Source organism: Bos indicus x Bos taurus, chromosome 27 (assembly GCF_003369695.1).
Source record: "Bos indicus x Bos taurus breed Angus x Brahman F1 hybrid chromosome 27, Bos_hybrid_MaternalHap_v2.0, whole genome shotgun sequence".
In the NCBI taxonomy this organism is placed as follows: domain Eukaryota; kingdom Metazoa; phylum Chordata; class Mammalia; order Artiodactyla; family Bovidae; genus Bos; species Bos indicus x Bos taurus.
Genome location: NC_040102.1, coordinates 16,257,174 through 16,282,414, shown reverse-complemented (window position 1 = coordinate 16,282,414; position 25,241 = coordinate 16,257,174). Strand labels below are relative to the sequence as shown.

At 40.3% G+C, this 25,241-nt stretch overlaps 1 protein-coding gene across 3 annotated transcripts; it reads right to left on the bottom strand.

Annotated features, from left to right (window-relative positions):
• Positions 1-3,008: 3,008 nt before the first annotated feature.
• Positions 3,009-23,293, bottom strand: F11 (coagulation factor XI). 3 transcript variants are annotated; one of them, XM_027530036.1, is made up of 16 exons: positions 23,174-23,293; positions 21,819-22,494; positions 20,906-20,961; positions 18,326-18,434; positions 16,886-16,992; positions 15,842-16,001; positions 14,110-14,219; positions 13,243-13,402; positions 10,839-10,948; positions 10,583-10,745; positions 10,387-10,493; positions 7,217-7,385; positions 5,968-6,143; positions 5,078-5,173; positions 4,386-4,525; positions 3,009-3,820 (listed from the first exon to the last, which is right to left on the bottom strand). In XM_027530036.1, exons 3-16 carry the CDS (start codon positions 20,958-20,960, stop codon positions 3,659-3,661), a joined length of 1,824 nt encoding a protein of 607 aa, XP_027385837.1. In that variant the 5' UTR covers position 20,961; positions 21,819-22,494; positions 23,174-23,293; the 3' UTR covers positions 3,009-3,658. The 3 variants fall into 3 exon arrangements, with proteins under 3 accessions (XP_027385837.1, XP_027385835.1, XP_027385836.1); XM_027530034.1 differs by having other exon boundaries at positions 18,272-18,434; positions 23,174-23,291; XM_027530035.1 differs by lacking the exon at positions 23,174-23,293 and having other exon boundaries at positions 18,272-18,434; positions 21,819-22,536.
• Between the last annotated feature and the right edge of the window lie 1,948 nt (positions 23,294-25,241).

Genomic DNA, 25,241 nt, shown 5'->3' with positions numbered 1-25,241 from the left:
TCCCAAGCCATGGGATTCAACCAGATGGCAAGTGACAGGGGATGACTTTTTAGAAGACAAAGCACTCGGTCTGCAGCACTAGAAGTCTGTGGGAGCACACCTTGGTACCCAGGCCCAGGGTCGCCCACTGCTGGGGGCTCCTGTAGTTGGTCACTTAGGGGAAGTGAAGTCCCCAAAGCTGGGGGACTCTGGAGCCGTGGTTTAAAGGACAAGCTACTGTCTAGGAACTAGATATTTACAACCATTATATTTGAAAAGTCATGTGAATTTGAATTGAAGCAGTTGATTTGATTTAGTGTTTCCAGATATATATCAATACACAGAATTTGTTTACATACATCATAAATTAAGTGCATTCTGTCAGATCCTAGGGTTTAAAATGAGGCCAAAGGAGGTACCAAAGTGCCATCTAGAGGGGAAGTGGAGAATGAGAGGAAAATACTTGCAAGGTATTTTGTCTTTTTTTTTTCCCCTGTAAAAGCATCAACATGTTATTATGCTATAATGGGGATAATAATACCTTGTCTTGGATGATGGTGACGAGGAGTACAGGGTATAACAAGACGTAAAGCCCACAGCAGGCATTCCGCAAGACGGACAGATTGTAATATTCTTAGTTGCGTTCTTTTCTTCTCTTGTTGGGCTTCCCTGGTATCTCAGATGGTAGAGACTCTGCCTGCAAATGCAGGAGACGCGTGTTTGATCTCTGGGTTGGGACGATTCCCTGGAGAAGACAATGGAAACCCACTCCAGTATTCTTGCCTGGAGAATTCCATGGACAGAGAAGCCTGGCAGGCTTCCGTGGGGTCTCAAAGAGCCAGACACGACTGAGCGACTAACACTTTCCCTTACTCTTGTTAGCCAAAAATGATGCTCCTGTTATTATTAACAACACTAATCGCTGACTGGTTGGCCGACTAAATTTTAAGCCTAGGATATCCACTTAACAACCTGTTAACTCTAGGATGTCCATTTTAACTCATTTGGATCAAATGAAATGATAGAAATGATATCCTTAAAGGATTGCTTAAATGGCTGCTCCAGAAGCTCCTAATTGAAGAATCCTGGGTGGGGCAGTGGTCAGGACTCTACTTTCACATCTGAGTGCCCTGGGGATTTAAGTGAAAGTGAAAGTCGCTCAGTCGTGTTCGACTGTTTGCGACCCCATGGACTATACATGGAGTTCTCCAGGCCAGAATACTGGAGTGGGTAGCCTTTCCCTTTTCCAAGGAATCTTCCCAACGCAGGGATCGATCCTAGGTCTCCCACATTGCAGGCGGATTCTTTACCATCTGAGCCACAAGGGAAGCCCAAGAACTCCAGAGTGGGTAGCCTATCCCTTCTCCAGTGGATCTTCCCGACCCAGGAATTGAACTGGGGTCTCCTGCATTGCAGGTGAATTCTTTATCAACTGAGCTATCAGGGAAGCTCCCCAGAGATCTAAGAAGGCCATAATTTAAAATTTAGAGACCAGGAAAGACCTACCCCTGGGGACCTTGGAGGAAGCATGACCCTGCTGAACCTTGATTTCAGGTTTCCAGCCTTTAGAATTGTGAGAGAAAGAGTTTCTGTTGTTTTAAAGCGTTCAGTTTGTGGCAATGTGTTACCCAAGCCCTAGGAGACTAAATCTGTATCTGAAGATGAGGGATCATCAAGACCCAGACAAGCAGTGAAGCTGAGTGAGTGTTAAGTGTTGTGGTTATCAGAAACGTTCCTTTTCATTCATTCCCACCCCCCACCCCAGGCATGAGCGTGCGTGCACACACGCAGAGGCACACTCCTAGTTGAAAAATTGCTTAGAAGAGTTAGTTTCAGTCTGTAGATGGCCTTGGGAAGGACAGAAGGAAAGAGAAGCTTGCCTGCTCTGATGGATGAACACTGCATACACGCTCCTGGAGGGAAATGGGATGGATGTCGGGAGAGGCCCCCAGAAGCGCGCCCCACCCCCCACCCAGGCAGCTTCAGGCCATCTGGGGGAGGGGCGGGCTGAGAGGGGAAACCTCTGCCACAGCACGGCACCTCCCTTCATGGCTGCTGGAGCTTAGGGCAGTAGTGAAGTCTCTACATGTGAACTTTGAAGACCTTAACCAGAATGTGGGAAAGTCTCTTGCACAAGGACAGGGACAGGCCCGTTCTGCCCCAGTCTGATGTAGGCCGTGGGGAAAGCCCGTAAGAGCAGAAGATGAGAGGATGAGGAGGACCCAGGGGGTGAAGGGAGGACCAGCTGGGACAAGCCTCCTCGTCAAAATGGAGCAAAGTTTCTCTGAGTCTTTAATGAGGCAGGACAGTAGCCAAGGTTTTAAAGCCATTCTGGTCTTTTTTGATTTTTTTTTTTTTTGCTTTTGCTTTTACTGTGTCTTCCTCAGAAAATTCCTTTTTATCCCAATCTTTGAACCTGCTCCAAATTCTCTTTTCCCTTCCCTTCTCCTAGAACCCTATGCTGCCTCCTCATTTCCATTTAAAACTCTGTATTTTATACACATGTAATTAGTTTCCTTTTGTGGCTCCTGCTAACCAGACTGGAAGCTTCATGAAGGTAGAGATATATTGACTGGCTCACCACCGCATTCCCCCCAGTTCAGTCTGCTCAATCAATACTGTGCATATTAGATAGAATCTTGACACAGGTTGTTGGCATGGATTGAAAACAGGTGGAGATAGTGCAAAATTTATATTATTAGACCATATCTAAAACAATACCCATGTAAATATTTGCATCACAGGGAACATCCCAGTACTGAGAATACAGGTGGTGCCTTGAAAATGCTGAAGACACTGCTGTACCCCCCATCCATGTGTTCCCAAATCATTTTCACCTGTAGGATTGGTGTATGTTACATTGATTTCTGTCCAATACATTTATTGTCTATAAATGTAGATTTGTGAACCCACACTCACAGAGGCAGGTTGTCTTAGTCTTTAGCTTACCCCCTTCATCTTCACCAGCCCTCCTGTACCCAAAACTATGCCAAATGCATATGAAATCCATGCACAAACAGAGGACCCACTTCCAGGTGGATAGCTGCTTTTAATCCTTTCCCTTACAGAAATTCTGGAGTCCACATTCACACTCACTTATTCATAGCTTGTCTCTACCCAAACCCATTTAAAAATTAACAACAAGAATTCTTGATTATTCTGAAACCTGCCATCAAATTCAGTTAAGTTCTTTCTTCCCAAAAGAGTTCCCCGTACGCAGAGCACAGAATCTTGCGATTGGATGCTGACTGTCCCGGTTCCTATCTTCTCCGCTTCCCATGTTTCATTCACCACACCTTTTTACAGTGGTTTCTTTGAGCAGTTCTACCTGATCCTTTGGTGCCGCCACTTGATTCTTTTCTGGTTTATCTGGCTGTGCTTTCATCTTTAAATATCTTAATCTTGATTGTATATCCTTGGTTTAGGAGAGGTATAGCCAACAAAACAGAGCCTGGATACTCAAGTCAGACTCGGATCATCACGGAACCCTGGGAGCTTGGGGAGCATGACAGTTTGCTTTTTCTTACTAATACCCAACCCCTCCAGTCTGTTACAGGCTCAGAATTGTAGCCTGTGGAGGAAAATGAAGGTGCAGTGTCTTCTTCAGTGAAATCCAAGCCCTTTTCAGGGAGTGATCTGATTTACCCTTCAGGAAGTCGAGCGGTCTCTGAGGACCCTTTCAAGGGCCTTGCGTTTTCTCCAGAATCCAGTCCAAGTACTCGACCACATTGCTGTAAACACCTGGCCGCTCCCTTTGGCCGCAGCCTTCACCCCAGCTCGTGATGCCTACCAGGTGCCACACCTCGTTGTGCTTACAGGACAGGGGCCCCCCTGAATCCCCCTGTGACAAACAGAGAAAAGAAAAGGGCACGCAGATCAGTTCAGACTTCGCTTCTTAAATACCTTGCCCCGGGAATGATTTCACCTGAAATTCTGTCTTGGCCCTTTAATAAACTTCAAAGACGCAGATTACCTGTCCCGCACACCAATCTATGCACGTCAGATTCTAGGGTAAGGAAAAAACAAACCCACTGTGTTCCCTGCTCATTGGCAGAAGACTGTTTTTCAAAAAATACACCAAACAGAGGACTTCCCTGGTGGCCCAGTGATTAAGAATCCACCTGGCGATGCAGAGGTGGGGGCGGGGGTGGGTTCGATCCCTGGTCTGGGAACTAAGATCCCACATACTGTAAAGCCACTGAGCCCATGTGTCACATTACTGAGCCTGAGCAACTCGGGAGTAGTCCCCGGGCCCTGCAACTAGAGAAACCCCTGTGCAGCAGCAAAGACCCAATGCAGCCAAATATAAATAAATTAGTGAAAAAATTTAACTTAAAAATTAAAAAAAGTTTAATGCACTAAACATTCTAATTGGAGTTTATTCAATTGGCTGAAGACAGGGTTACCTTACAGGCGTCCTTCCCTCCTTCTCTGTAGCCTGCACAGACCATCTTGCTGGTTATTCTGTGCTCTCTGTAACCTGCCTGGCATTCTTCATTTGTCATCAAGGGTACCTTGGCTTTCTGGAGAGTATTCTGTATTTTGTCTAAAACAAAATTTTGGTTTATAAAAGGAATAACCGCATACATATAATATAAATTTAAATATAAGTACATATATTTAAAATAAAAATTGCACCTATTTTAAAAATCTAGAAGGAAAAACAATCAGGTTTAGTTCACAGACTTTTTGTAATTACAGCTTGTAGAGAAGATGTTATTCTCATTATTGTACCATTTTTTTCATGTTAATTTAGCTCAAAATTAATTATGGCTCTAACTGGAATTACTTCCCAGAGAAAATAATTGGATAACAGGGTAAGACATTTACTGAAAAGTGCTAGGTTTTGAATTAAACTTCATTAAAAGTAATGAGTCTTTAAAGAGATTGTCATATTTAAAATTCCCAAATAGGTGAGGTATCATCTTCCTTTGGGTGATTTTTGCCTTTCCATCTTTATGAATATACTTTCTGCAATTGAATAATGTTATTATTTTACTCTCATTTTAGCTGTGTGACTTGAGGTAGCAGAAAATGTTGTGATTAAACTGTGCTCTGTATCTTCCACTGTAGCAGACAGAGAAATGTGGTTTCTTACCTCTTAATTTTCTGTATCCCCATCCGGTCACCCAGCATTCAGTATACATCACATTTCTATCTCCTTTGGAAGGTAGGCATATGGGCCATTGAGAGTCTAAATTTTAAAAATCACAGTTTAGTTATCAGAAACAGAATACATCACATTTCCCAGGAAAACTCTCTTCCTTCACTTTCTATGATTAGGGTGTGTTCTCAGTTTATTATATTCGGGTTTTTTTTTTTTTTCCCCTCTTTGTCATACATTTTCATTCCTCATGTTCAGAGTTATCTATCACACATCAAGGAGGAGGGAACAAGAGACAGCCTCCTCCACTAACTGTCACTCTCATGAGGTCTGTGATGCTATAGAAACTGCTTCCTCATTCTGACTTGCCATCCTTTCTTCCTTAAAAAGGAGATATAAGCCATCTTTAACATTCCAATATATTATGAAGTCATGTCATTCTGTGAATCTGAAGAAAACTTGCCATTTTAACCCCTCCCCACAAAAAAATAGATTTAATCATCAGGACAGCATGTCAGTCTTTTATATGAATATATATATATTTTAATATGAACCATTTTAAAGCCTTTATTGAGTTTGTTACAATATTGCTTCTGTTGTCTATGCTCTAATTTATTTTGCCTGTGGGATGTGGCATGTGGGATCTTAACTCCCAGACCAAGGATCAAACCTGCACCCCCTGTATTGAAAGGCAAAATCTCAACCGCTGGGCCACCAGGGAAGATCCCAGCACTCAGTCTTAATGGACTGAAAGGGGAGCTTTGCAGCCCTTCTCCCTTTTTAATGACAGTAATACATGGAGGGACTGCCAGGTCAGGCCAGGAACCTGGGAGTGTGAAGCCCGGCATCACTGTAGACAACGTTCTGTTTAAAGTTTCCCATACCTGTATAATTCATTGCCGTTTCTAGTTTCAACAAGGCAATGTCATATCCACTTTCTGCCTTTTCATATTGATCATGAATTATTATTTCTTGAACCCCAAAGAAAGATGTATCCTCTTTTATTTCTGATTGATTCAAAATGCCGCTATAGACACGCAACACATTAGGTGACTTGACCCTAAGGAGTAAGCAAGAGAGGAAAAGAGAATTCCGTTAGCAAGTAATTCCCAACCTTTTGAGATACAGTGCTATTTAACTAATGATTCCTAGCCAGTGGGGGGCTTTTAGGTGGAAAGAAGTGATTTTCTGCTAAGATTTTTCAGTCACATAGTCCTCTTTTATGGAAGGTCCTGGGCTATCATTTACCTTATATTAAACACAAAAACATCAATGAATACTTTTTCCACCCTTCAACACACACACACACACACATTTCTGGGTTTTACTTTCAGTGCTGCCGTTGATTGGCTGTGACCCTGAGAAATTCACTCATACTTTCTGGCACCCCACTGTCCCATATGTTAAAGCTAAAAGAGACTATTGACCTCAAATCTTTGAGTTATGAGTAAGCTGCATAATGATAAAAATAAACCGACAAAACCACAAATCTGAGTCTAAAAACAACCCAGAAGATACTGCATTGCAAAGAGGAAATCTGGTCAACTAAAATTCCCTGGGATACACACAGTCTGTATGCTCTTGATGGAGCTTTTATATCTGGCCGGTAATGAAAATGACTGAAGTAGGGAATCCAATATGATGATGTATAATAAACACTTCTTTCTGTGTCTGGAAATAGAGTGAGGGGTGGGGAGAAAGGAAGGGAGAGAGAGAGAGAAGGAGGAGGAGGAGGAGGAGGAGACAGAGTCAGAGGGGAGAGGGAGAATAAGTGGGAAATTACATTCAGGAAGCGGGAAATTCTCTTTGAGTTTAGTCCTAAACCCAAAGCCCAGGACAGTGCACAGAAGGTGATATACTCAACAGGAGGTAAGCAGAAGTCCCCTGGGGATGTGTATACATTTAACCAGAAAAGTGGAATATTATGGAGTCAAACAGCCATGTTCCCGCACCTCTTCTGATGCTGGTATAGAATATGAACAGCTCTTCCTTTTTGCTTTTCCCCCACTAAAGACAGAAAATTAATTTAGCAAATAGGAAAACTGACATCTTTGAGATAAAATACTAGAGTAGATTTAATATTAATATATGCATGAGCATGGTGAACGAGTAAAACCAGCAATTGTACTGAACTCGTTGAAACAGTGAGCAGCTGTTAATATCCACTGGTTTCCGATGATGGCGCCTCCACACAGGTGTCTCTGGGTGGGTGATGTCACGTGCAGAGTTATCTGCCACGGCCACTCTCCGTGAACAGACTGGGTTCCTCCTACAATTCTGGTCTTGATTTTGGTTGTACACACTACGACAGAAGGATTGCAGTGAGTAGCTTCCTAAATCTTCATTTTCCATCAGTAGTTACATTCCTTCAGGCACACAGGGAAGAACACCCTGCCCTGGGTTCAATAATGTACCGTGACCTTCACTTGAAGATACTTTAGACTCAAGTTGGCAAAGCATAATATGAACATAAAACCTGAATGAGTGGGTCACCTTGTAATTGCACATTCCCAAATAATGCCCCAAATAATAGAGAAGGACAGGGCAGCCTGGCATGCTGTAGTCCATGGGGTCGCAAACAGTTGGACATGACCGAGCCATTGAACAACAACAATAAAATAATGTCTCATCTGGGACTTCGAGGCTTACCTTCCCTCAAATGACAACCGCAGCGGTTCTTTTAAAGCAATGGTTGTCAAGTGTGGCCCCCAGACGGACCTCCCAGGCATGACCTGGGAATTTGTGAGAGATGATCATTCATGGGCCCCACCTTAGACGTCGTGAATCAGAAACTCTAACAGTGGACCCTGACCACCTAAGTTTTGATCAGCCTCACTGACGTTTGAGAACTCTGGTTAGAGGTGAACACCTTGAACTCCATTTGCAGCCTTTGTCCAGTTCCTCCCACTGCCCTCCCACCCCAGCTGCCCTTTGGCCCGCTCGGTCACTCCAGCTCCACCCACACCCCAACCCAGCCTCTCTTCTGTTTGTGAACTGCTTCTGCCCTTTGGTCTTGTTGACAGATTGGGGTTTTATGCTCAACCCTTGATATTTCCGAGGACTTTGATTCAAACTCACCCCTCAGTTCTTTCTTGACTTGGAAAATTAATATGTCAGCAGTAACTAAAATACATTAAGAACATGTAAATAAAGACCTTGTTAAGATGAGTTCTAGATCTCGGTGTTCGTTTCTCAGTTCAAACAAAGTGCTGAAAATACCCATGCTTGGCCTTGCATTTTGAACTAATAGATGTTTCTTTGGATGGCAATTGCTCTGTGTCTTCAGAAAGTTAAGTTATAGTATAAACCAATGACAGTGAAAGGTATAAACATCTCAGTCAGATGTTCCCTTGCATATTAGCACATTTTTAATCTAATGCAGCAAAACCTAATCAACTCATTTCACTTCTATCAGAAGGTACATTAAAGACAAAAGATTTTAGTTTCCTTTATCTTATAGTTTCCGTTTAGCTGTCAGTCTACACCTGATATAATCTGCAACCTTTAGAGACCAGAGTCCATAGATTCATTAGAAAGGAACATAAGGAGGAACATTAGAAACATAAGAAGCATTAGAAAGGAAGGAGGGTAGAGAATGGATTCTGCAATTTAAGGTGTAAATGGTGGCTCCCCTTTTAAAATGATGTCACCATTGCTGACAATAAAATCGGCTGCATCCTTTCTATTGTTTGGTAGCACCAGCACAACAGAAAGATCATAAATACTCCTTTTTGTCTTAGGTAAATTTATTGCAAGAAAAACAGAGAAGGTATGAGATACAACTCAACTGACTGTCTTTGTAAAGAAGCTAGAACCATCCAGAGTCCCATCTGCTGCTGCTAAGTCGCTTCAGTCGTGTCCGACTCTGTGCGACCCCATAGATGGCAGCCCACCAGGCTCCCCCATCCCTGGGATTCTCCAGGCAAGAACGCTGGAGTGGGTTGCCATTTCCTTCTCCAATGCATGAAAGTGAAAAGTGAAAGTGAAGTCGCTCAGTCGTGTAGGACTCTAGCAACCCCATGGACTGCAGCCTACTAGGCTCCTCTGTCCATGGGATTTTCTAGGCAGAATTTCCCAGCTAGGAGGGTAATATTGGACACAATGTAACGTTGTGTGTTCTACAAAACAAGTTCTCAGAACCTCAGGATTTATTTCTTCATCTCTCAGTAGAGCCAGTATTTCTGACAGATTTTCATACTTTGAAATCTACTACAAAGCATAATTATCACTTCCATTTCACTCATTAAATCTCAGCTGCAACTTAATTTATATTGCATTGTAATATTGGGCAGTAAGCAATAAAAGTCTAGAAACATGCAGTGTATGTAAATCAATGAACACTAATGTCGTCGTAGGTTATTACGATAATTTAGGGAGGAATGCGTGTAGGGAGAATGTTCCTATTCTTTCCCTTACTGTTGTTTGGCTACAAACCATCTTTTGTTACTGGGCTCAGAAATTGGCCACTGGAATGGAAGTACTGCTGATATGGTATTATCATTTTTATATTATTATAGGTCGTGCTTAATATAGATAATCTTTTTATTTCCACTCTCTCATACTCATTGTTACAAGTTAATAAGGTTTTACTGTAACTTTTGCTAATATTCATAAATACTCCAAACACTCGCAGGAAATCTGAAGGCCCTGGAGAAGGAGTTACTGAATATTTCTTGTATATATAACATAATTTTCCCAACATAAGATGATTATTTGTATTTCAATTAAAGATCAAGTAACAACCAGTAGAAAGAAGATGACTAATTAAGATGCTGGTTGATATTTCTATTATAAAGGATAATAAGAAAGATCATTTGACCGTGATATCAACAAACAGACATAAAAATGTTGACTAAACCTGAGCCTCAGCAGGCAATACTAGTTATATAAATGTATCAAATTATAAAATGTTTAAGCAAAAAATGTTAGCTGCTCAGTGGTGTCTGACTCTTAGCAAACCCATGGACTATAGCCCACCAGGCTCCTCTGTCTATGGGATTCTCCAGGTGAGAATACTGGGGTGGGTTGCCATTCCCTTCTCCAGGGGATCTTCTTGACTCAGGGATTATAACATATATTTAATTAATGCCAGGCAATGCAGAGTTTAGTTAAAGCCCAATATTTACCTTTAAAACAGGTCAGCCTGATTGACAGCAGTGAAAATAACAGAAAATTGCAACTGCATTCATTGTTGTACTAATTTTCTCCCCTCTGTGGCTATTACTGATTCTCTTAGTCACGACATACTCAGTATAAAATAACTCCTTCAGGCTATTACTTTTCTCAAGTGACGTTAAACTCACCATTATCCATTTTACATAACCTTAACGTGTATCCAGAGATGCTTCCTGTCCCATGAAGTATTTTAGTTGGAGATCCATTTGCAGAAAGTTTTAAGTAGCATTTACCCCTGCAGGTTGGAAGCAAAATGGTATAAACATAACTCATCTCTCAACAAGCTGGGACAGGAGCGTCTATGGGACTTGACATATGTCTTACTTCCCTCCGTTGCACGATTCTTGAGATGGAGAATAGGTAAAGAACTGGCAGCGGATGCTGTTGGTACATGTTTTCTGGCAGGCTTCGTGGCTGTCCGCGTCTACGATGTCCAGTTCTTCTCCCAAGAAATCAGTGTTGCGATAGAATGAAGAATGGCAGAACACTGCACAGCAGAAGCACATATTGAGATGTGAAAGGCAAAACCCTCCCGCCCATTTGTTGACCTTGATCAGAAGAAAGGGCTTGCACTGATTACCTGGGACACTGTGCTGGCAGTGTTGTAGACTAAAACCAGAAAAAGCTCTGTTCTTTCTAAAGCGTGCGCTTGGCAATCCACTTGAAGATGTTTTAAGGAGACACAGATTTCTAAGAGTGAAAAAGAAACGTCAAGAGGCACCATGTAAACCATATCAAAGAAGAAGACATTTTCATAGCGCATATAGAAATCAGTTCCTGTTGGTATTTAATAGGGAAGGAGTTCCCATTTTGAAAGTACACTGAGTCAGACTGTAGGTTGCATAGGTTGCAGACAAATTTTCCAAACTGCCTCTAAATCTTCTGAGCTTGCTCTGTTCAACATCACTGTTCCTAGCACCTTCCTTTTTCATTTCCTTTCTCTCAACTTTCCTAGACTATCTCAACCATCCAGGAATGTTCATGCTGCCTAGAAATCTGCTGTAGGCTTACACAGAGATAAATGCAGGCTCCACACCCAGGTGGCATTTCTCTGGGAGGAAGTAACCTTTCCTAACTAGTACAAAATCACAATCCAGGGCAGTGATGTCCAACAGTTTTTTGCAATGACGTAAACACTCTGCATCTATGGTAGTCACTACAACAGCCACTGCTGCTGCTGCTAAGTCGCTTCAGTCGTGTCCGACTCTGTGTGACCCCATAGATGGCAGCCCACCAGGCTCCCCCGTCTCTGGGATTCTCCAGGCAAGAACACTGGAGTGGGTTGCCATTTCCTTCTCCTAGCCAGCCATTTCATGAGTTCTTGAAATGCGGCTAATACAGCTGAGGAAATGAAGATTTAGTTTTATTTAATATTCATTAATTCAAATTTAAGAGGCCAAGCCTTGGCTTGTAGCACCCAGGTTCTTCTCTCACCCTGTAATGATGATCAAATACTTCCTCTTATAGGTATTGACTGGGAATTTTACAAATGGAATATGAAAGAAAGAGAACCGTGATTAAGACAAAATAACACCTTACAAAGGCATCTAAGTTCTGAAATTTTTAGTGCCTTAAGGTTCAGTCTTTGCCCTCCTTCTCTCTGTTCAATTTTTTGATGATCTCATCAGTTTCAGCAGCATTAATTACCAGCTGGGGATACCTAATCACTGCCTTAAATCTCTCTTTTTAACTGCCAATTCGATATTTCTTTCTCATTGACTACCAGACACCTCTTCCCTCTTGAAATCAACTCTATACGAAATCCTCCCTCATTTCTTCATTGGTGTTTCCAACCTTGCAACTTTCTTGAGCCAAAAAATTTTGCAGCCATCACTGACTTTTTCCTTCATGCTGGTATTCAATCCATCAGCAAATCTTACTGGCTCTACATTAACAATATATCCCAATCTGATCACTTCTGTTTTACTTCCACTCTGGCCCAAGTAGTACAGGGTTTTTAATCTATCAAGCATACTTATCGCATCCCCATGTTTAGAACCATATTGAGAAAATGAAAGTAACATATTCTCATGTGACTAGTAGCTAGTATTGATACTTCTGTAGTTATATCCTCCCCCGATAAAAAAAAAAAAAAAAACCAGTCTTGCTTGATGGACAGGAGCTCAAGGGCTTATTTTGGCTGAATTCCTCTGGGGGACACTTCCCCCAGGAATGAACAGCCGTGTCGAGCAAATGCCAAGGACTCTTAAGGATTCAGATTCAGATAATACCTACAACCTAGATTTTTAAGCAAACAGTCTTAAGACGATTTCTCCTTTTTTTTAGTGAATTTTGTTAATGGGGACAACAAACATCCTTTTGATGATCATAGCAATTTCCTGTGCTTTTATTACAGTTTCCTGTGTTAATATGCATCAGTAGGGAAATGGCCTAAATTCTCAAAGCGTCCTCCACCATTATCCCCAATTCTTTTGATGAAGGCCACTGTTTCTCCCCCTCTCCATTTTGAATTTGACAGGTCACTGCTATTTCCAGCTCTTTGTACTCCTGGATCAATGATCTTAAACCAGGCATTGGGCTACGATACCTCTCAGTGACTATCGTTATTTTCTTCCTTCTATTCAGAACTAGCAACTCTCTTGTTGTCATTGTTCAGTCACTAAGTTGTGTCCGACTCTTTGGGACCCCCATGGACTGCAGCACACCAGGCTTCCCTGTCCTTCACTATCTCCTGGAATTTGTTCAAGTTCATGCCCATTGAGTCACTGATAGTATCTAATCATCTCATCCTCTGTTGCTCTCCTTTTGCTGAAGGCAAAGACCTCCCTAACCTAAAGAAAAACAAAAGTCCTGCGGTCAGTAAGTGGGAAATGGAAAGAGAGGAGCTAGGGTTCTTCCTTGCAGTTTTTATCTATTCTAGAGAGACATTTAGATAAAATTTGTAGTTGCTCAGAATTTTCAAGAGTGGGTTTTGATCAACTGTTTTAAAAGATAACACATGACCCTTAATCTTAACTCTTTACCTTTCAGATGCTGTTGGCCATTCTTCAGACAAGAAGGTAAAAAACAGACAACTGGGATGGTGAGTACAGATGCTGCGACAGACAAAGGGATCTGGGGCCATGACAGTGTCAATGGTGATGTCCACAAACGCCGTTCTGGGGAAAATGTCCCTAATACAAGCTGCACAGCAGAAGACATCATATTCAGAGGGTCAGTTCATTGGTAGCGTCGGTAAAAGTAAAACCCCACTCACGGTACTTGTAAATTCCGTATAAAAATTGGTTGGGCGATGAGGGAGGGATGAACAGGCAGAGCACAGAGAAATTTTAAGGCAGTGAAAATATTCTGAATGGTACTCTGATGATGGAAACATGCCTCTATGTACTTGTTCAGACCCATACAATGTATGACTCCAAGAGTGGCTCGTAATGTCAACTGTGAACTTCGGGTGATTATGATGTGATTATGATGTTGGCTCATCAGTTGTAACAAATGCACCATCTGGTGAGGGATGCTGGTAATAGGGGAGGCTGACTACATGTCTGGGCAGGAGGTAAAGGGAAATCTTTATCCTTTGCTCTCAATTTTGCTGCGAACCTAAAACAGCTCTAAAGAAACAAGGTCTTACTAGTAACTTTAGAAGATTTGTTTATCCCAAGATCTTTTACACTTTTAAAATTAGGATAACTGAAGTGATTGCTGTAAGCTTTAAATTCCAATATAAACTTTAGTCATACAGACCATTATGGATTTTTTCTCATGAGGAAAATAAAAGGTCAATGGGTCCATTTCATTAGTGAGCACAAATTGGTATCCTAAGTGAGGCCCATTGTACATATCATTAGCACTGAATGGCTAAACTACCTCATTAAGAAAATAATAGTTACCCAGGTTAGAAAAGCCACAGGACTTCAAAGAAAATCCAGATACCACTTCGTGGAGCTTCGTTATGCTGGTTGGTGTCCCTGTTTGGGTGTTCTTCAACAGGCAAGTGTTACTAAATGAAGACCAAAATGGAAAATTATTTTATCCCTCCAAACGCAAGTAAGGAAAAATATAAGATGATAAAAAATTCACATTTAGAGATGGCCTGGGCATGGAAGCTAAAGAATTGCTCTGAAAACTTTGATCTGAGAGACTAGACAGCTGCTCTTGAGTCCCATCTCTGCTGGGAGTTGGTGGTTCTGTGAACTTTGTCAGTTTTATTTTTTCATCAGTAAAATGATAGCTTTAGATGGGTAGTAACATGAAGAGTGGAGACGTAGGAATTAAAGACTTCTCAAGCTCGTCTCAATTTTACCATTTTAACTTTTCAAATAATACCTAGCAACTCCTGAGGTCCTGGCTTGCTGTTCATTTTGCATTGAATCTTACACATAAAATATGTAGAAAGGTGGATTTGAGCTGAGCTAAAGATAAACCACAAAACCTTAATTATTGATTTGAGAACTTCATCTTGTGTTATTCATTGCTTTTCTTCAAGTAAATCTTTGACACTTTATTTCCGCTCATCTCCTTTTTGTGAATGTGTAGACCAGAATGTTAAAATCCAAATACTAGTCATTTTGAGTTCTTCTTTTATCGTTGGATTTCAGATAAGTATAGCACGTGTATGTGCTAAGTCGCTTTGGTCATGTCCGACTCTCTGTGAACCCATGGACTGTAGCCTGCCAGGCTCCTCTGTCCATGGAATCTCCCAGGAAAGAATACTGGAAAGGTTTGCCCCTTCCTTCTTCAGGGGCTCTTCCCAGCCCAGGGACTGAACTCACACCTCCCATGGCTCCTGCATTGCAGGCAGATTCTTTACCCCTGAATCACCAGGGAAGCTCCAGATAATTGCAGCTCCCTATACAAATCCAAAATATCTCAAATATTTCTAAATTTAAAAGTTAACAATATTTTCCCTAAAAATATTTAAGAGAAAAGAAGTTAATAAATTGCAAATCAGATCCTTTTATATTTTTACAGAATATATTTACCCCCTGGAATATTTCAAAATCTAGTAGCGGGACAAGTTTTAAAGTATTTCACACAGGTTTCCGTTACTTTGTCTCAGGTGGGGAACTGTTATTTGGGAGGATATCTGAGTAGGTTTTTCTTTTTGATTCTACAAGTTCAGGCTGTAGCATCCTTTAGGCTGAGAAGGGGACTGACTGACCATTACAACTGTTTTAAAATTGCCAATTAAGAAATGTAGCACTCTATAAATTAGCAGCAGACACCGGTTCAGTCCCTGGGTCAGGAAGATCCCCTGGAGAAGGAAATGGCAACCCACTCCAGTATTCTTGCCTGGGAAATCCCATGGACAGAGGAGCCTCGCAGACTATAGTCCATGGGGTCACAAAAGAGTTGGACATAACTTAAGAGCCTAAACAGCAACAACAATAAATTAGCTAGGAGGTGGATTTAACATTTTTGATAAGTGTCACTGAAAGACAGATTCTGTATTATAAAAGGAAGTGCATCCACGTTGGACTTTAAATACATTTTTCACCAAAAAATCTATAGTATTAGTATTTTTAGAATTGTCTTGCATGGGTTGAAAATAAAATTTGACATCAAGTTGATAGGGAAAAAAAGAATTCCGTTTTGTTTTCCATCAGCCCACAGCTCGCTCACCGATCCTTTATGCTTGGAAAGCGCCTTGTGGCGAATGTAAAAAAATGGCAATGCGTGTCGTCTGTACACCTCTGTTGGCATTCCCGAGCGCTCTGGGCAAGGGAGCTGTTATAGTTCATCCCCTTCATGTTTAGGTCCACATACACGTCTTTGCTGCAAGCTGGAAGTGAAATCAGAATATATGGTTATTTTCCAGTCTCTGGGGTCAAGTCTGATAATTCAATCTCAGCCACTGTTCCTCCAGACTTACTCTTTCACTGACTTTTTCTCAGAAATCCTCTAGTTCTGTTTTAATCTGCTTAATTCCTACTCTTCCATGGAAACAGTAAGAGGATGCCAGTGTCCTTACACTGCAGCAACATGAGACTTGTACATTTCTGCTTCAGCTTTATGAACTGGCCTCTCGTCTCCTTCACTCCACTAATGGACTGATTCACTCATTAACCTATACCAGTATCTATTTCACTATTAAGGCAAGTGTCATCTCAACCTTTAGAGCTGCTTTCCTTGATTTGAATTAATATATTTAATAAGGACTTTCATATAAAACTTTAAGCTGGAAAGGAGAGGGGGGAAAAATGAATGATGACCTGATGTAGTTGGATGTGTCCGATGAGATAAATATTAATGGACTGTAATACGGTGGGGCTTCCCAGGTGGCATTAGTGGTAAAGAATCTACCTGCCAAGGCAGGAGACAGGGGTTCTATCCCTGGGTCGGAAAAATCATGTGGAGGAGGAAATGGCACCCTCCTCCAATATTCTTGCCTGGAAAATTCCATGGACAGAGGAGCGTGGCGGGCTATGTCCATGGGGCCACAAAATGTCAGACGCAACTGAGTGGTTAAGCACAAGCACAACATATGGAGTGGTGGGGGGAGACACGCGTGTGTGCTAGTGTTTACTCTATGTGACGAGTACTTCACTGAGAGGGTTTGTTTCCATATTGCAGGATTTTATTTTATATCCAGAAAACCATAGCTGGTGTAACTACATGTATACATCACAGTAACTAATGAATATCAATTCTAGCAAGACGTCTTACCACTTATGTGGTGCAAGCATTGCTTGGAAGAATATCCAGAAATTGCTCCTGTCATATTCACCATTGGCAGTGTTTCTGTAACACTGTCTTTCAGGATGCAAGTATACCTGTTTTTTTTAAAGAAATACCATTACTGGGTAAAAATGTATATTTTAAAATAACGGATCTTAAAAGTCAGCCCACAGAGAGTCAAAGAGAAGGAAACAAGTTCCTCTATCTCATGCCAAAACAAATATTTTCTTAAGAGACTGTGAATTTGGTTTTCATTCCAACATCCTGACATTGAAAAGAGGACATAAAATGTTCCTTCCAAACACAAAATAGGAGTGGGTGAACTGTGGACTTTTGGTTAAATGCAGCTCTCTGCCTGTTTTAGTATATAGTTCATGAGCTGAGAATGGTTTCTACAGTTTTCAATGATTATATTTTGAATCATTATATAAGTAGTTATATAATATCTTTGATTTTGCTATTGGATCCACAAAGCCTAAGATATTTACTTTCTGCCTATTAAGAAAAACTTTGCCAACCTCAGAGGTAAATTCTAGAATACTAAATTTTTTAAGTTCAGGGAACTATGTAAATACTCTGAATGCAGCAATAGTGCATAAAGATGTTGATGATGTCATTCTGCAGTAAAGCTTTATTATTAAATGTTAAACTCAATATGAAAACAAAAATGGTAAGTGGAATGTCCCAAGATTTTTAAGAATATGACTATAGAGACAAAACCACCAAATGTAATTTGTGAACCTTGATAAGATTCTGGTTAATTGCTGTAAATTACATTGGAAGGACAACTGAGATGATATAAAGGGATTCTTGTTAATTTTTAATGTCTTTTGTGTGCGATAACGTATGCTGAAATATTTAAGGGTGAAATATTACGATGGCTTCAAATTATTTCACATGGTTCGACATCTACACATACATAATAGAGAAGACAAAAATGGCAAAAAGTCTTGTGATGATATGAAATCATTGTACTATTCTTTCAAAATAGCTTTACAAACAATGAAATTTTTTTTGAATAACATCATTGAGGGAAATGTTCTAATTTGAATAATATAAAATATAAATAATCAATTGAAAGGCAAAGAACAAAATGAGGAACTGGCTTTAAAGTAGAAAAAAATCAGACAGAGAGTATCACTAATATTGAGACCACCAGAGAAGTTGGAAAGTCCACACTGAGGGGCACATCTGTTCCTCCTGAACTGCCTAAATGCTGCTCTTTCTTCTGTAAATATTTAATATTTCAGTTGAAGGAAGATACATCTTCCAATGTTAACATTAAGTTTTATAAAATGGTAGATGACAGTTCATTGCTGGTAACTGTCTGTCATATACAATCTATTTCCTCTACATAGAAAAGCGAACATTTACCACTTGGTAGGATCTTCTGATGATGATTCAGTCATAAAAGTGAAGAGCAAGCACCTTGGGTGGTGGGTGCAGATGATTTGGCAGTGCTTGGCATTTGGCGCGAAAGCCACAGTGATGTCTCCTCCTTTAAAGCAGGCATCTTGGAACAGCGTGGTCACACACTCTAGGTTGTAATACATGACGCATGTGATTTTGGATTTCATGGGGCACATGTCCAATCAGGTAATAATCTCACAAAAGCAAGTGAAATAGGTCTACTTAACGGGAAATGTGCCAGAACTTAGAAACCAGGTCCATCAACACTTTTAGTTTATTGGATGAGCAGCCATAGATAGAAAAGAAAATTATAAAACGGCATGTATGTCTCAATAGAACGGCGCTTCTGAGTGATTGGAGATGTGGGTGCTTTGCGAGTAATTGATTTGTTTCTCAGATCTTTGCTGGCAAAAATGCCTTCTAGGACCCCATCCAGGTCTAGAATGGTCTCTGCTTTTCCTTTCCCCATCGCTTCTCTATGTCTAAACACCATGCTTGTGTGAAACAAAGGCTCCGTGTAGCCTTTGGGTAGCCACCCAACTTTGGGTACCTACTGCTTTGGGTAGCGTTTGATGACCCTTGATGGGCTAAGGTATCATATCACTTCAGTCTTTTAAATGGACCAGTTCAATTGACCTACAACACTATGGTAGTTCCTGTTGCACAACACAGTGATTGGATATTTCTGTACATTTCAGTTTATCATCATGACAAATCTAGTTACCATCGGTCACCATACAAAGATAGTACATAATTATTGACTATGTTCCCCACACTGTACAGTCTATTACTATGAATCATTTATTTTGCAGCTGGAAGTCTGGACGTCTTAATCACCCTCACCTATTTCTCTCTTCACCTTACCACCTCCTCTCTGGCAAACACCTGTTGGTTCTGTGTTTCTATGACTCTATTTCTGTTTCATTATGTTCGTTCATTTGTTTTGTTTTTAGGAATTAACATAGCATCCTGCATCAATTATATTTTTAAAGTAAACATTTTTTTAAAAGAGATCAGATTTGTGTATACCAGAGACAGTCACTGGAGGAAAAGGGTATTGGATATGGATAGTCAAAAGGGGGATTTCCTGGCAGTCCAGTGGTTAAGACTTTGTGCTCCAAATGCAGAGGGCATGGGTTCGATTCCTGACTGGGGAGCTAAGACCCTGCATGCCGCATGGCATGGCCAAAAAAAAAAAAAAAGTCAAAAGGTACAAACTTCAAGTTATAAGATAAATAAGTACCAGAAATGTAATGTACAACATGATAAATGTAATTAACACTGCTGTACGTTATATATATATATATCAGAGAAGGCAATGGCACCCCACTCCAGTGTTCTTGCCTGGAGAATCCCAGGGACGGGGGAGTCTGGTGGGCTGCCGTCTATGGGGTCGCACAGAGTCGGACACGACTGAAGTGACTTAGCAGTAGCAGTACATTATATGTGAAAGTTAGGAGAGTAAATCCTACAAGATAGCATCATAAGGAACACATTTTTTTCTGTTTCTTTAATGTATCTATATGAGATGATGGCCATATTGTGGCCGTCATTTCATGATGTATGTAAGTAAAATCATTGTGGTGTAGACCTTAAACATATACAGTGTGGTACATCAATTATATTTTAATAAAACAAAGCCGAACAAATAGGTCATTTTAGTAACAAAAACTTTAGACTCTTAGAAAAATTATGGAAGACCCTTCCACTGAAACCATAAATAAGTTAAAAATACAAACATGTATACCTGTGGTGGATTCATTTTGATATTTGGCAAAACTAATACAATTATGTAAAGTTTAAAAAAAAAAAAATCAACATTCAGAAAATGAAAAAAAAAACAAACAAAACTAAATTACATAAAATTGAAATTTTCTTCTATTTCTAGAAAGAAACATCTAATATTCCAGATTGTGGATTTTTAGGTCATTACTATTTTAATCACTGAATAAATGTATTGGAGTTTTTAATCTTGGCATATTTTCCTTGACAAATACTAAGATATAACCCTTGGTCTTATTAAATATATAAATATGTATAACAAAAATTAAAATATTTGGGCAGAACAAAATATAACTCAAACTTATTGTAGCAACAAAAAAATAAGTAAAACTAAAAATTAGTAATTTTATCTCAGTAATAATCAACATGCCAGTAAGTATGTGGAAAAGTATATAGGTAAAAAAACAGTAGAAATTATCACTAGAGGCTTAGAGGATTATGTAGTCCATGGACTTAAATGGGGAGAAATTTCAACTTTATTTTCACTAACTTCTAACTAAAATATGGCTTATCTTTCTATGACTAATGTAAGAGCAAAATGCATTAGTGTCCACAGGACCTGTGCCTTTGTCATAATAAAAATAGCAGATTTGAAAACACTACAGTTTCAGATATCTCAAAATATCATTATCACTCATTACTAGTTTGATGGTAATTACCATGCAGGTTTAGACCCACGACTAGACCTTCTTAAATAAAATATTAATAAGACAATGTGTGATTTTCCCTTTTGGGTTTATGCCCTCCTGTTTTCTAATCCATAAGTCAGGGAACCAAGCTATTTCCAGTCCACACTAAAGATAAAATTCTACTTACCACCAGCAACGGAGGCAAATAAAGCGAAATGTACCATTTGATATAATAAAGTCATCCTACAAAAAATGAAAAATGTGCATATGTTTAGAACATAAGACATGAATTTATAATTAATTTACTGATGTCAGAGTTTACAAGAAATTTGGAGGGAGAGGAGTAAATAATTCGATAGTAGTCGCAGAGCTCTTTATCATAATGGTGAATTTTATCTTCCCTCCAATCCTAGAATGTTCCTCAACATGGTTGGTTGTGCAGTGGTCAGCACGTTCACGGTTGAGAGGAACCAAGGACTTAGAGAGAAGGGTCGTCCCCTTTCCTTCCTTCCCTCCCTCTCTTTTGCCTCCAGCTCACTATTAATCAGACATTTCTCATGATCATCTGACCCTCTCTCCATCTCCATTTTTCCATATTTATCTTCTCTTCCAATTCATTTCCTTTCTTTCCATTGTTGAAGTTTCTTTTCTAAATCTATCAAAGAAGCTATAACTGATTTTCTACTTCTAAAATTTTCTATTTTTAAAATGAGGTTGCAAATATATTCCTAGATTGTCTTGGTCTTCTACACACATACTTATCTTCACAGAGCCCTGAATTGACATCTCTATGGAAAACTTTAGACAGTTTTCCTGTCTCAAGGGAAATCTATGAGACAGATTGTCTTCTGATGTGTTCATATTACTCTTGAATATCTTTTCAATTTCTAAAATACTTGCTACTGAGTAAAAACTATTACTCTTCTTCCATTCTGCAATCTCCTCCCACATTGCTTATGGATATTAACTAAGAACTTCCAAAATATTAAATCAGACACATTTTATTCTCTATTGTAAAAAATTTTTAACTCCACAGAAAAAGGCACATCAGGGAAGAATTGTTTGAGAGACATCTTAAATAATAATTTTTGAAATCATACCTGAAAAACCTTGTTTGTTGCAATTCTTAATAAGAGTGTTTTTTGTCTTCCAAAATGGCCATCCTCTTCTAAAGGAGTTTTTGCAGGTACTGTTCACTTAACTTTAATATTTACTTTTACTGATTCCCAGTGTGATGTAACATCGTTTCCTTGTGCAGAATGCCTGTGAAAGTACTTAAAATCTTTGCATATCAAACATGTACTCTGGTAGAGGTGCTTGCTTTTTCAATACACTGATTTTTTTTTTCTCTCTCGTTTTACTGTGTATTCAAACAAGTGACCAGAGAGAAGCTTGCTTGCCTGGAAAATCCCATGGACAGAGGAGCCTGGTAGACTACAGTCCATGTGGTTGCAAACACTCAGACACGACTGAGCAACTTCACTTTCACTTCTTCACTTCTTAACCATTGGGCAAACTCAAAATGAGGATGCCCTCTGGCCAAAGCTGCCCTTAACCACATTTTCAAATAGCAACTGTTAATCATTAATTCCAGGCTAACTGGAGTCTCACCATCTGAAAAGAAAACAAGGGAGGTCTGATGGACTAACTGATGTTTGGAACAGTAGAGAATTGAAACTCAGCTGTTCCAGGGTTGTGGAGCAGGTGGGGCCAATTGTAGATCCCTGCTCTTCTGCAAGCCCATTTCCCATTAGACAGTGTTACCTCCTCGGAGACCTGGAAAGAGAGGATTAGTTGTAATGAGCACTAGTAGCTCAGTGGTAAAGCATCTGGCTGCAATGCAGGAGACCCAGGAGGTGTGGGTTCAGTCCCTGGGTTGGGAAGATCCCCTGGAGGAACAAATGCAACCCACTCCACTGTTCTTGCCTGGGGTATCCCATGGTCAGAGGAGCCTGGGGGGCTACAGTCCATGGGGTCTACAAAGAGTAGGACTCAACTGACTGACTAACACTTTCACTTTAGGGAACTAGATCCCATGCGGCCAAAAATAAATAAATAAAAATAAAAGTACATTTCAGCTACACAAAAAGCATATGTCTATAATGCACTGTTCTTTATACAGTTCAAACATAGAATAACGAATTTATGCCAGGAAAGCTTTTTGTGGAAAACTGATACATGAAATTATGTAAGGTCCTTATTTCCCTGTACTGTTAACTTCATGAAACCCCATCTCTTTCCTAAAGCCTTAGTACAAAGATTATAATGATAAGCCTCCAACTCTATTGAGAGAAACAGAAAGACTCTGACAAGCGATATACATCATTGGGAAACCAAATAATATTTTCCTAAATTTGATCTCGCTAAATTAGTGAAATTTCTAAAGCCTTCGAAATAATATAAGGATTCCGAAATATTCTTGTCTATTCAAATGAAAATAGAGTAAGAGTCTTACCTGTGTAGGAACTCTTCCATATTAAACAGAGCTTCTTTTCAAATTGACACCAAGTATTCTAAGAATTCTCTTCGACTAATGTTTTGCAGATTAGAATTCTAATGTTAAATACTTTTCTCTTAAAGCTTTCTCCCCCCACCCCCACCCCCCGCAGTGAAGTAGAATGCTTTTGAAGCTTAATGAAAATAGGGAATTACTGGACAAAATCTCAGGAAAAATCCAGAACTTGGTCTATAGAGACCCAAGAATAAGTTAGAAGCTGGGATCCTTGGTGGCCTAAAATTCTCTGTCTGGGACAGGAAAAAGCGCACAGCTGCACTTTCTCAGTCACAGCCAACATCAGCTTTCTCTTGGAGTTCCTTTCTTATCAAGACTTGCTTTGAAGAAAAGCACAGACTCCCACGTCCTGAAACCTCTTCCTTGCTGTCCCTGAAATATCCCCTTTTCATTCTCTTTTAATACTGACCTTTCAACCCTGGCATTACTAATATTTGTAATATTAGTAATTTACTAATTACTAATAATTAGATAATTATTTGTTCTGAGGGGCTGTTCTGTTCATAGTAGGATGTTTAGCAACATCTCTGGCTTCTACCCACTAGTACCTGCGTCATCCAGGTGTGGCAATCCAATGTCTCTAGATATTGCCAAAAGTCCCCTGGCCAGGAATGTGTCCAGTTGAGAACCACTGCTTTAGATGATAATGAAAATTGCGAATGACTGCTATACATGCTCCTGTCATTTTTTATCTTCCTCATAAGACAACATGACATGGACCTAGGATACATCAGTTCAGTCGCTCAGTCATGTCTGACCCTTTGCAACCCCATGGACTGCAGCACGCCAGGCCTCCCTATCCATCACCAACTCCTGGAGACCTCCCAAACCTATGTCCATTGTGTCGGTGATGCCATCCAACCATCTCATCCTGTATCGTCCCCTTCTCCTCCTGCCCTCAATCTTTCCCAGCATCAGGGTCTTTTCAATTGGTCAGGTGTCTGTATCAGGTGGCCAAAGTATTGGAGTTTCAGCTTCAACATCAGTCTTTCCAATGAACACCCAGGACTGATCTCCTTTAGGGTGGACTGGTTGGATCTGCTTGCTGTCCAAGGGACTCTCAAGAGTCTTCTCCAACACCACAGTTCAAAAGCATCATGACTACTGGAATGACTACTGGAAAAACCATAGCCTGGACCTTTGTTGGCAAAGTAATGTCTCTACTTTTTAATATGCTGTCTACGTTGCTCATAACTTTCACCTGGGATATGAATATCAAGTCGTATTCCTGACTCTGTCCTTGCGGGTGACCTTGAACTAATCTCTTTACCTCTTTGAGCCACCATTGCTTCATCTTGAGCCTAAAGACGTACTCATTCATTAGACGTGAATGCCCATTCATAATCTATGAGATGTGAATGAAAGTGGCTCCCACTTTAATAAATTTTAAGTATACCTTAGATGTTTCCCACACCTCAGTGAGGAATGAGACAGATGCGGGAGCCCTTGGCTAACCTCGTATCACATGTATACATGTGCTCGGCTTTCTGCAGCTTGCTATGCTGGTGGCACAGTGCTGACTTTCAGGCTCGGTGCTGCCCCACGCCTCTCTGTCCATTCGCCCTCATGAAAGTGAAGTCATGCCAGCCTCTGGCCCTCTTAGCCTCTTACACACATCTGTTTGTTGACGCTCTTACTGGGTGAAGTGCTCTTTCTGTTTCCCCTTGTATTGAACACATGATGGGTAATAAAGAGACCAGTCCAGCACCACTGGTTCTAGTTGGCAACTTTAAAATGATTAGCATATCCCAGAGGAGCTTCACATTTAAAGCTGTCCTCTTTTGCCCAAAGGAGGTCATTCCCTGACCAGCAAGAGCCCAAGCATAAAAAATAAAAATAAAAAAAGCCCAAGTATTACACTGCAAGCCCTTCAAGTCCTATTCAAACATCCTTTAGGACACTAGTAGCGAAGATAAAAGATTTTCACTGCAAACCAGTTTTTTTCTTTTTAAATATAAAACAACACCCACAGTATCTGTGTTGCACACTAAAGTAAAAGTTGAAGTTGTGG